The 12,317-nt window shown below is 40.8% G+C and overlaps 1 protein-coding gene across 7 annotated transcripts in view; it reads left to right on the top strand.

Annotated features, from left to right (window-relative positions):
• The window catches only part of usp8 (ubiquitin specific peptidase 8), a 65,506-nt gene that overhangs the window by 26,695 nt on the left and 26,494 nt on the right, over positions 1-12,317 (top strand). For all 7 annotated transcript variants that reach the window (XM_087981384.1, XM_043674581.2, XM_087981386.1 and 4 more), the window contains exons 4-9: positions 2,822-2,907; positions 4,887-5,052; positions 5,385-5,430; positions 7,773-7,941; positions 8,094-8,256; positions 8,898-9,042. In XM_087981384.1, the coding sequence (XP_087837510.1) occupies positions 2,822-2,907; positions 4,887-5,052; positions 5,385-5,430; positions 7,773-7,941; positions 8,094-8,256; positions 8,898-9,042 (775 nt within the window). The remainder of the gene's footprint in view (positions 1-2,821; positions 2,908-4,886; positions 5,053-5,384; positions 5,431-7,772; positions 7,942-8,093; positions 8,257-8,897; positions 9,043-12,317) is intronic.

Genomic DNA, 12,317 nt, shown 5'->3' with positions numbered 1-12,317 from the left:
GAAGCATTTGACATTTCAGCTTGATGACCTTTCATTAGAATTGGAAAAAGATAGAACTGTAAGAATTTTTGTATCAGTAGAAAGTGGAGGGACATGAAGAGCAAATAGTTTGTGATGGGGTAGAGGGCAGGAGAGATGACATTACAAGATTTCATAATGCAACAGCCAACAAGAAAGCTAATGGGATAAAACAAAAAATTGCAGATACTGGAAATCTGAAAACAGAAATTGCTGGCGAAACTTAGCGGTCAGGTGACATCTATGGAGAGAGAAACAGTTAAAGTTTAGAGTCCAATATACGTCATAGAATCAGATCTACAGCGTGAAAACAGACCCTTCAGTCCAACTTGTTCATGTCAACCAGATACCATGGTCAACCATGTTTCCCTGTTCAAGAAAGGGAATAGGGAAATCCCTAAGAATTAAGGCCAGTTAGTTTTATGTCTGTGGTAAGCAAGGGCCTGGAAAGGACTTTGAGAGATAGGATTTATGACTATTTGGAAAAATGTTAAAGATAGTCAGCATGGCTTTGAAAGAGGCACATCATGCCTCACAACCCTTATTGAGTTCTTTGAGGATGCGACAAGACAAGTTGACGAAGGTTGAGCAGTGGATGGTGGTGTATGTGGATTTCAGTAATGCATTTAATAAAGTTCCCCACGATAGGCTCATTCAGAAAGTTATGTACGGGATACAGGGAAATTTGGCTGTCTGGATAGATAATTGACTGGTCAAAAGAGGCCAGCGAGTGGTGGTGGGTGGAAAGTATTCTACCTGGAGTTTGGTGACCAGTGGTGTCCAGGAGGGATCTGTTCTTGGACTTTTGCTCTTTGTAGTTTTTATAAATTATTTAGATGAAGAAGTGGAAGGGTGGATTAGTAAGTTTGTTGATGACACACAGGTCAGTGGTGTTGTAGATAGTGTTGAGAGCTGTTGCAAGCTACAACAAGACATTGACAGGAGGTAGAGCCGGGCTGAGAAGTGGCAGATGGAGCTCAATCTTGATAAATGCAAAGTGAGTCATCTTGGAAGGTTGAATTTGAATGCTGAATACAGGTTAAAGGCAGGATTCTTGGCAGTGTGGAGGAACAGAAGGATCATGGAGTCCACGTACATAGATCCCTCAAAGTTGCCACCCAAGTTGAGAGGGTTGTTAAGAAGGCTAATGGTGTTTTGGCTTTCATTAACAGGGGAATTGAGTTTAAGAGTCACAAAAGTTTGCAGCAGCTCCATAGAGCCCTGGTTAGACCACGCTTGGAATATTGTGTCCAGTTCATGTTGCCCCATCGTAGGAAGGATGTGGATGTTTTAGAGAGGGTGCAGAGGAGATTTATCAGAATGCTGCCTGGACTGGAGGGCTTGTCTTATGAAGAGAGGTTGAGTGAGCTAGGGCTTTTCACACTGGAGAGAAGGAAGAGAGGTGACTTGATAGAGATGTACAAGGTAATGAGTGGCATAGATGAAGTTGATAGCCAGAGATTTTTCCCCAGGGCAGAAATGGCTGTCACAAGAGGTTATAATTTTAAGGTGATTGGAGGAAGGTATAGGGGAGATGTCAGAGATAGGTTCTTTACGCAGAGAGTGGTGGATGCGTGGAATGCACTGCCAGCGGTGGTATTAAAGTCAAAGACATTAGGAACATTTAAGCGAGTGCAGGACAAGCACATGAACGGCAGTAAATTGGGAGGTGTGTACGTTGGGTTGATCTTAGATAAAGATAAATGTTTGGCCCATATCATGGGTCGAAGGGCCTGTACTGTTCTACATCCTATATTCTAAATTAATCTAATTCCATTTGTCAGCATTTGGCCTTAATCCCTGAAAGCCTTTCCTATTCATAAACCCATTCAGATTCCTTTTAAAGGTTGTAATTGTACCAGCCTCCTCCACTTCCTCTGGCAGCTCATTCCATAAATGCATCACCCTCTACATGAAAAAATTCCATAGAATTATACAACACAAAAACAGACCCTTCGGTCCAACCAGTCTATGCCAAACATCATCCTAAACTAAACTAGTCCCACCTGTCTGTTCCTGGCCCATATCTCTCCAAACCTTTCGTATTCATGTACTTGTCCAAATGTCTTTTAAAGGCTTTAATTGTGCCTGCATTAACCACTTCCCCTGGTGGCTCATTCCACATGAAAAACTACCCTCTTCAAAAAAAATGTTCCCCTCAGTCTTTTTTTAAATCTCTCTCCTCTCATTTTTAAAAATACCCCCTAGTTTTGAAATCTCCCATTTTATGGAAAAGACACCTACCGTTAACCCTATCGCTACCCCTCATGATTTTATAAACCTCCGTTAGATCACCTCTCAACCTTCTGTGCTGTGGTGAAAGAAGTCCCAGCCTATCTAGCCTTTTTATTAATAACTCAAGTGTTTCATACCTGGTAACATCTTGGTAAGTCTCTTCTGAACTCTCTTTACATTAATAATGTCCTTCCTATAACAGGGTGACCAGACCATGATGCATTACTCCAGTAGAGGCCTCAACAATGTCCTGTACAACCTCAACATGACTTACCAACTCCTAGAGTTGAAGGACTGAGCAATGAAAGCAAGCATACCAACATGTTCTTTCCAGTCTGTTTTAGTCATTCTAAATTGGCAGACTGGTTCTGCCAGTTCTGATGAAAAATCACATTCAAAGTGTTGACCTGTCTTTCTCCATTAAACACATACTGATCTGCAGCATGTAAGGTGTTCAGTGCAGCATTTGTTTCTGTTTTTAAAAATTGCAGTCCTGACTAAGAATGTTTACAGTGCAACTTTAGTGAGCTAGATCTGATCAACCTTAATGTACTATCTTTCATTTTAGGACTACTACCTTTCCCTCTTGGGCCCTGCAAATTTCCGAAAAGCCATAGAGGAAGCAGAAAGGCTTTCAGAAAGCCTCAAGTTAAGGTTTGTATACTTGCTGTGATCAAAGTTTATGTAAAGATTTGTAGCTCGGGTGCCAGTTGCAATTGTTGTGGGTATGTTCGCCGAGCTGAGAAGTTGGTTTCCAGATATTTCATCCCCTTTCTAAGTGACATCCTCAATGCTGTGGAGCCTCCTATGAAGCACTGCTGTACTTTCTCAGTTGAAATTTATTTGGTTCATTCCCACTGCTTCCATTTATCGATTCCAGTTGTTCATTGCAGTGGTCGGTACATTGGGTCTTGGTCAATGTTCTTATTGATGGAATATGTGGATAAGTGCAATGTTTCTAGAAATTCTCTGACTGTCCTCTGTTTGGCTTGTCCTATTATTGTTGTGTTGTCCCAGTCAAATTGTGGTTCTTGTCTGTGTGTATGGCTACTAGGGACAGCTGGTTTAGTGGCGTTTAGTAGCTAGTTGATGTTCGTGAACACAGATTGCTAGTTGTCTGTCTGTTTGTATTATATAATGTTTTGTGCAGGCCCTGCACAGAATCCTGTACACTATATTTATCCTGCACAACTCCACTCCTAGATGTGATAGTAGCAAGAGCACACAACAGGGAATGCACAAAAGTGTACAGAAAAGCCACACATGGACCAGACCATGAATTAGAACTGTTCTGGTGAGTTGTCTGAGCGTGACAGTTGGTTTGTGTTGTCATGAATCTGAATGGTTGGAGAAGTCTGGCTGTCAGTTCCGAGGCACACAAGGTAAAGTGGTCAGTGTGTTGGGTAGTAGCATGTCCTCATTGCGTTACTTATCTGCCAGGCAGCTGCAGGTGAAGTTTGGGGCTATCCGTTCTTGGCAAAGACTTTGTAGAGGTGTTCTTACTCTCTTTGCAGATCGGGAGTTCTGCAGTGTGTTGTAACCCTTTTGAACAGCGTCCTAATGCAACTTCTCTTGTGTGTGTTTGGATGGTTGCAGTTATAATTCAAGGTCTGTCTGTGTGTGTGGCTTTTCTGTATACTTTTACGTATTCCCTGTTCTGTATTATTTCTACTATCTCATCGTAGGAATGGGAGTCGGTTGTTAATTTTCTCCTCTGTTGTATATTTGATCCCTGTTAGCATGGTGTTGATAATCCGGTATGTGCTCTCAATCTCCTCTTGTAGTTATCACAAGTGTCGTCTACCTATCTGATCCAGAATTTGTCAGATTTGTGGGAGGGCTGTTTGTTCTCATCTTTGCATCACTGCTTCTGCTATGACCCTGGAGATGAGTGAGCCCATAGGTGTCCCATTGACCCATTGATTTGTTCATACATCTGGTTGTTGAATATAAAGTGTCGTCAAGCACAGGTCCAGTAGTTTGAGTATGCAGCTCTTGTTAATGGTTCCCCGTTGTGGTGTCTGCTCTGTTTGGTCAAGAGATTGGCTAATGTCAAAACCTTACCCAGAGAGACAATAGAGGTAAAGTTGCTGTGATTCCTATAGATTTGCAGTAATCGTGACTAGGACAAAATGACTTGGTTGGCTTCATACTTGAAAATTACAGGTCGGGGTAATGTTGGACCCTAGATGAGTGCTGGAAAAGCACTGCAGGTCAGGCAGCATCCAAGGAGCAGGAAAATCGATGTTTTGGGCAAAAGCCCTTCAGGAAGGAAGGGAGTCTCCGTTCCTGATGAAGGGCTTTTGCCCGAAACATCGATTTTCCTGCTCCTTGGATGCTGCCTGATCTGCTATGCTTTTCCAGCACCACTCTAATCTAGACTCTAATTTCCAGCATCTACAGTCCTCACTTTTGCCTAATGTTGGACCCTGTTAAAATATCCAGGTCCTGATCTTAACAGCCAATTCCCATTCCTGAATTAATAATTAAGGCCTGACTTCTGTCACCACTAACATGTATTGTTGATACCCCTCCCTGTGCAATAACTGGTTAGTGTTCATCCTGTTAGTATGTTTGGCTTTGTGTTTAACTGGAAATTAATGCAAGACTTTTCATTTTTCCTCATCTATTAGATATGAGGAGGCTGAAGTGCGTAAAAAGCTTGAAGAGAATGAAAGGCTGCAAGAGGAGAAGAGAAAACAGCAGGAAGAAGCCAAAAGCAAGGGATATGATAACAGTTTGAAAACAACAACTAAGAGTTCCTCGGATTGTTTTGGCATTAAGAAAAGAAATTTAAAGGTTATTATCTAGTTGAATACTAAGTCTTGCATTGGAAATTACCACAAACAACATTTTGTAATACTCAGCTTTAAATTCAGGGGTTAGTTTGTCTGAACATTGCATGATTTGAAATAGATGAGTTAGTTTGCTTTGGATTCTCACTCAAAAAATACTTGGAATCAGTATTGAATGTTCTGTGCTGCCAAAGCAAAGTATCTGATCCAAGAATGGCACTTGAGTTTTACTTCATATAAATAAATTGTAGTGTTTTTATAAAGTTGATAAAATGGAGACAGGTATGTTTGAAATATTAACCAGGAGTTTAAAGGTTTTACTTTTCTTTTATTTAGGAGGACTTTGAAGTAAATGACAAGAAAACGCATTCTGAGTGCAATGGTGAGATTTTTGTCATTGTTGCTTAGAGTCAATTCAATTCCATCTACAATTTGCCTTTCAGAACCAGAATTCTGCTCTCGGCAGAAATCAAGTTAAGAGTACCAATACTTTACTTGTAACTGAGGAAAAAAAAGTTTGGATAGGCAGTCATTGAGGAGCATTCTGCACACTTCCAAATACCTGCTTAAAGCTAGTAGCAGCTGCTTTTACTTGTTGATCCTGAACTTGCATGTGAAACAGAGACAATTTTGTGGTGGCAGCATTTTGCAGCTACATTGCTTTCCCTGATATTGGATTATTGAATGGTTACAACACAGAAGACCATTTTGTGACTTTACCTAACCATGCCAAATTTTCTGCAAAGCCAATTATATTAGTACCATTCCAACATCCATTCCCCATTGCCCCTTTCTATTTTTCTCAAGATAATTATCAAATTCCCTTTTGAAAGCCATCGTTTATATCTGCCTTCACTATATCCTCAGACAGTATATTTGAGATTTTTAAATTATACTTTCATTTTTTGGGTGGCATGGTGGCACAGTGCTTAGCACTGCTGCCTCACCACGTCAGAGACCCGGGTTCAATTCCCGCCTCAGGCGAATGACTGTGTGGAGTTTGCACATTCTCCCCGTGTCTGCGTGGGTTTCCTCCGGGTGCTCCGGTTTCCTCCCACAGTCCAAAAATGTGCAGGTCAGGTGAACTGGCCATGCTAAATTGCCCATAGTGTTAGGTGAAGGGGTAAATGTAGGGGAATGGGTCTGGGTGGGTTGCGCTTTGGCAGGTCGGTGTGGACTTGTTGGACCGAAGGGTCTGTTTCCACACTAAGTAATCTAATCTCATTTGGATATGCAAGTCACTGTCAAGGTGAGTATTTGTTGCCCATCCCTAATTGTCCTTCAGCAGATCGTGCTCATCTGGACACTTATTGTATTCTATCATACACTTGACCTGTGTCAAGTCAGGAAGATGAGTGGCTTGAAGGGGAACTTGCAGATTGTTGTGTTCCCATTTATCTACTGCACTTGTCCTCCTAAAATGAAGTGGTCACGTGTTTGGAAGGTGCTGTCTAAGCTACTTGCAGAATTCTTAGCCTCTGACCTTTTGTAATCATATTTAATAAAGCCATTCCAATTCAGGTGGCAATTCCCCAGGATGTCGTCATCACTTTAACGCAACAATCTTTGCTTCCTGCCCCTTCCAACAACAGAAAAAATTCTAATACTAATCTGACAAAGATCCCTCATGATGTTACTTGAATTAGGTATCTTCTTGGTCTTTTCCAAGGAGATTGAACCCAACTTCAATTTATTAATTTAGCTGAAATCCATTATTCCTGGATTTCTTTTTCCTCTTTCACATGCTTCCCAACCATTGGAAGACCCTCTAGGCTGAATCAACTTCCTTTTGTAATTTGCTTTTGTTTATAAAATCCCAAATTCTGTCTTTTTAACTGCTCTGCTATCTTCGAGAAGGATTTGTTCACATGTGCCCCCAAATCATTCTGTTTCTGTGCCCTCTTTAGTGTTGTCTTCAATTCATATTGTCCTTCGACCCAAATGCATCACTTTCATTAAATGTAATTGCCAATTAAGTGCCTATTCCAACTATGCCCTTTTGAAGTTTACTGTTTTCCTTCTAAGTTTGCATGCTTCCAACTTTGTGTTAAAGTTGGCCCCTTGTTTTAAAAAATTCTCAAGGTCAGGTTCGTAGGAGAGTAGTCTGACACAGAACAAACGACCAAGAGGCGAGTCTGCTAGAATATGCTTCAGCTTTTTATTCCCCGCAGCGTCGCCACAAACTTACAACGGGTCTGGCTTATACTCACTCTACATGTTACCGGAACTGGGAGCCGTCAGTTCTCGTAGAGCGGTTGCCAACAACCCACGCTCGGCGGTTAAACGTAACCCCGGAGCAGACTCCCCGAACTGGAGACTTTTCCAGCTGATATACTCTTTTCCAGATATAAACATTCATGTGAACAGCAGAGCAAGGCTAAAAAACACATTCCATTCTGGTTACATACAGATAAGAAGATTCACACGGGACTAAGCAACACCTCCATTCCGGTTAGATTCACACATGTATTGGGACATAATTTTTTAACCGTTTCACCACATTCCACTGCTTGGAATTTTACACCACACCCCTGCACATTCATGTCCGGGTCAATAATATGCATCAAGCGACGTGCTGGTCCACTTACTTCCTGTATTTAATCATAGCATAAAAATGGGTGTTTTTTTTGTTTTTAGAGATTGCACTTCTCACATCATCTCTCCCATTTTGATTGATTGAACTGCTGGTTGCTTTGGTGATATGACTATCTGCTTTGCAAACAGATTCACTTCAGGGAGCAGTAACTGCAGAAAAGTTGTTTGCAATGATGCAAGATGAAAACACTGAAATGATCATTATGGATGCACGAAGCTCCAAGGATTACCAGGAATCTCATATGCAGGTGGCCAGATCACACTGTATAAGTGTACCAGAGGAAGCTGTCAGTCCAGGGTAGGAAATAGAGTGCAAGTTTGCAAAAGTGTTGATAACTGCTATAACAGTTTGACAAGAAATTAGTGTATTTTAATTTAACTTTATAACAAAATGGCCTGCTGAGAGAAAGGAACTGAATGATTGATTGATTTTAAAACTGTCTTCTACAGCATCACTGTTAACCAGATAGAGTTGAAACTTCCAGAGGAGTCAAAAGAGATATGGCGAAAGCGTCAATTTGTTGATTACATAATTTTGTTGGATTGGGACAGTTCTGTTGACCAGGTGAAAAGAGGAACCATTCTTCAGAGCCTCAAGGATGCACTTTATAAGGTTTAGAATTTTTTTTCTCAAGAACTATTCAATTGCATTTCATGTTGTACATGTTACGTATGAACATACAAATGAGCAGAAGTAAACTGTTCTGCCCTGCCATTCAGTAAGATTATTGATCTGATTGCTCCACATTCCTGGCTAACACAATGATCTTTCATCCACCTTGCTTATCACAAATCTAGCTACCTTTGCCTTAAAAAAACAAAATTCAACAGCTCTGCTTCCAGTTTCTGAGGAATGGTGTTCCAAAGACACTGTACCCTCAGACAACATATCTACTCATCAGCCTTAATTGGGCACACATTTTTGTTTTGAACGGTTATGCCTAGCTCTAGATTTTTCCCATGAGCGGAAGTGTTTTTCCAACATTCACTGTCAAGCCCCCTGGATGTTGCAACCTTACCTGAGTAATTTGGGGAGATTAGTGAAACAAAGTTGAAGTTTTCTCTTATTTTTGTTCTCCCTCATTTCATTCTCACAGTAACCCTGTAAACTAGAAGTGCAAATCACAGGATGAGTCACAATTTGAGAGTTTCTAACATAGTTAATACAGTAGAAGCTTTTTGTAATGGAAGGATAAGTGCAAGGCCACTTGCCAAAAGCATACTGAATTTTCAACATAAGCTTCTTCAATGCAGTGGGATAGCCAGATAATTCTCCGGAGTGAACCACTAGTATTGGAGGGTGGCTATGACAGCTGGCTCCTCTGCTATCCAATGTACACTACGAATGCCAAAGTGACTGTTCCAAAGAAAGAACCTCCTGGAGCTGTACAAGTGTCCTGTGAGTACCACTACTTAAATAAGCAAGGCTGTGCACTTTCTCAATCATTCTTGTATATCTTTAACAAGAAAGATGAAAAGCATCCACCAAGTGTGGACATGGTTCTTTGCAATATGTGCTGCATGGTAATTTTTTAAAAATATGAATACCTGCTGCTTACTGCTCCATCAGAAATGGACATGGAGGAAACATAAATTAAATTCAGTAATCCTTGTAAAACATTTCCATTTTAGCATTTGTTTTGCAATTTCAGGTAGCTGGGGTGAAATGAGGCATGGAATCTGAATTGATGTTTTGAGTCCAACTTTTAAAGTCAAAACACTAACTATTGTTTTCTGCACAGTTCATGTAATTTCTGCTGAATTTCTTCAGAATTTTTTATTTAAGATCTCCACCAGCCATAATAATTTGCCTTTATTTTTAGAAATGTGGGATGATGCAGTATCTTTGTGAGTTTTACTTAAATAAGGGCAACTATAAGTGCATGAAAACAGATATAACTACAGTGGGATGGCAAATTTGATTCAGCATTAGATCAGTGGAAATGCACTGAAGATATGCAATGGGATATATTGGAATAATCAGATACATTCCAACCACAAGTGAAAAATCCTAAGCGGACCCACCATCTGTGATAAACTAGAAATGTTAAAGATAGTATCAAGTTTAAGGTAAAAAGCATGTAATTCAACAAACATGGTCAGTAGTTCAGAAGATTGAACAATTTTTTTTAAGAACAAAGAATGTCTGACTAAAAGATTAATCAACATGGAAAAAATTATCTATGGTAGAAATAAGTACAAATTGAGTTTGCACACATACTTAGAAATGAAAAAAACAGTGACTGTACATCCTATAGAAACTGAATCTGGGAAATTAATAATGGACAATAAGGAAACAACAGATGAACTGAACAGATATTTTGTATTAGTTTTCATCATAGAGGATGCAGGTAACATCTCGAAAATGGAAAGGGGAGGTAGGAATTTAAGAAAATTGGGATCTCCATAAAATTGGAGCACACTCCCTCCACCACTGATGCTCAGTAGCATCAGTATGTACCATTTGCGAGGAGCATTGCAGAAATTCATCAAAGATCCTTAGATAGCTTCATCTAGGGGTCTTAAGTTTTTAAGTGGCTAGCAAGATAGTTGACAGATTGATTCTAATTTTCCAAAATTCTGTAGGTGCCAGAAAGGATCCATTTGATCAGATATAGTGAATGTAATTCTTCGAAAATGGAGGAAGACTGAGAACAAGAAATTACAGGCCTGTTAGCTTGACACCTGCAGTAGTTCCTCGGTAGTATTCTAGGCCCAGTCAGCTTCGGTTTCTTCGTCAACGAATTTCCTTCCATCCCAAGGTCAGAAGTAGGAATGTTATATGATAACTGTACAATATTCAGCACCATTTGGAACTCAGCTAATGGAGCAGTCCATGTTCACATGCAACAAGATCTGGACATTATCCAGACTTGAGCTGACAAATGGCAAAGTAATATTTGTGCCACCCAAATGCCAGGCAATGACCATCTCCAACAGGAGACAATTTATCTATCATTGCTGAATCCCCAACAATTAACATCCTGGGAGTTATCATTGACCAGAAACTCAACTGGAATCTTCATATAAATAGTCACTATAAGAGCCGGTCAGGGGCTGGGAATACTGCGGCACCTGACTCCCTAAAGTGTCCACCATTTTACAAGCCCCAGGTCCGGAGTGGAATGAAATATGCTCCATTTGTCTGGATGGATGCAGCTCCAGCAAAATTCAAGAAGCTTGACACCATCCAGGACAAAGCAGTCTGCTTGATCAGCATCACGTACAAGTACACTCCCTCCACCTTGGAGGCTCAGTACCATCACTGTGTACCATCTGCGAGGAGCACTGCAGAAATTCACCAAAGGTCCTTAGAGAGCCCCTCCAAACTCATGAACCACTTCAGTCTAGAAGGATTAGGGCAGCAGCCACTCATCCAATCTGAGAAATGTCACTATTCCATCGTTGTCACTGAAGTGTCAGGAGCAAGAGAGGGTGTCGTGCTTGGATAATTCCTGCCAGCTAATGTGGAACTTTTGCTCTTTACCTGTGCTTGAGTCTAGGAGAAGGGGAATTAATTTCAGGTGCACAAAATGGGAGAGGCTTGCCTCTTAACAACTGCACCCTTAAAGAGAAATGTGAAACCACTTGTACCTGACCAGATGAGACAGTAATCGTAATCCTGTAGTTTTTGATGATCTTATAATTGATGGAATGACAGAGTCTGCCATATCTGTGGATCTTGTGTGTAAAACAGTAATTTCTTTTTTATTGCACATTCTCCTCCCTAAACACTGTTATCATACTTTGCCTATTTGCCTTGTCTAGAGACAGTACAATCAGGCCATTTGACCCATTGTGTCTGTTCCATCATTCAATCATGGCTGATACATTTCTCAACCCCTTTCTCAGGCCTTCTCCCCGTAACCATTGATCACTTTGCTAATGAAGAAGCCATCTATTTCTGTCCTACATACAGTCAGTGATTTAGCCTGCACAGCCTTCTGTGATGATGAATTCCACAGATTCACCAATTTCTGATGAAATTCCTCTGCATCTCTTCGAAAGGGTCATCCCTTCACCTGGAGGCCTTGTCCTCCGGTCCTAGTCACACTTCCTTGTGGAAACATCAGCTCCTGTCTACTGTATCCAGGTCTGTTTCAATGAACTACCTCCTTTCATCCAACTTTATAAATTGCATTGAGTACATACTGAGAGTCTCCAGTGCCTCCTTATACGAGATGCCCTTCATCCCTAGTATCATTCTTGTAAATGGCCTCTGGACCCCTCCAACACTGGCACATCCACCCTTAAAAACGGGGCCCAAAGCTGCACACAATACTCCAAATGCATTCTGACCAGAATTGTATAGAGCTTCAGCAGTACATCTCTACCTAACTGCCAACTGAATCTACGTGTTAAGAATCCTGAACTAGGACTCCCCTTTTGTGCTTCAGATTTCTAAAGCCTTTTCCCATTTAGAAAATAGTCCATGCCTCTATTCTTCCTATCAGTGCATAAACTTATACTTTGCCACATTGCATTTCATGTGCCACTTTGTCCACTTTCCTAGCCTGTCCAAGTCCTTTGCAGCACCCCACTCACTAACACTACCTGGCTGTCCTTTGTCTAACTTATTACTTAGAATTCTAACAGATTTTTCAGACATGACTGTCCTTGTTGAGCTGTGCTGACTCGGTTCTATTTTAGGGTGTAGGTTTGATATCCAGACGT

Source organism: Chiloscyllium plagiosum, unplaced genomic scaffold (assembly GCF_037043375.1).
Source record: "Chiloscyllium plagiosum isolate Xiang-an unplaced genomic scaffold, Cpla_swu_hap1 HiC_scaffold_39, whole genome shotgun sequence".
NCBI lineage: Eukaryota > Metazoa > Chordata > Chondrichthyes > Orectolobiformes > Hemiscylliidae > Chiloscyllium > Chiloscyllium plagiosum.
Note: the sequence above shows the minus strand (reverse complement) of the source record. Positions and strands in the feature narration are given on the sequence as shown.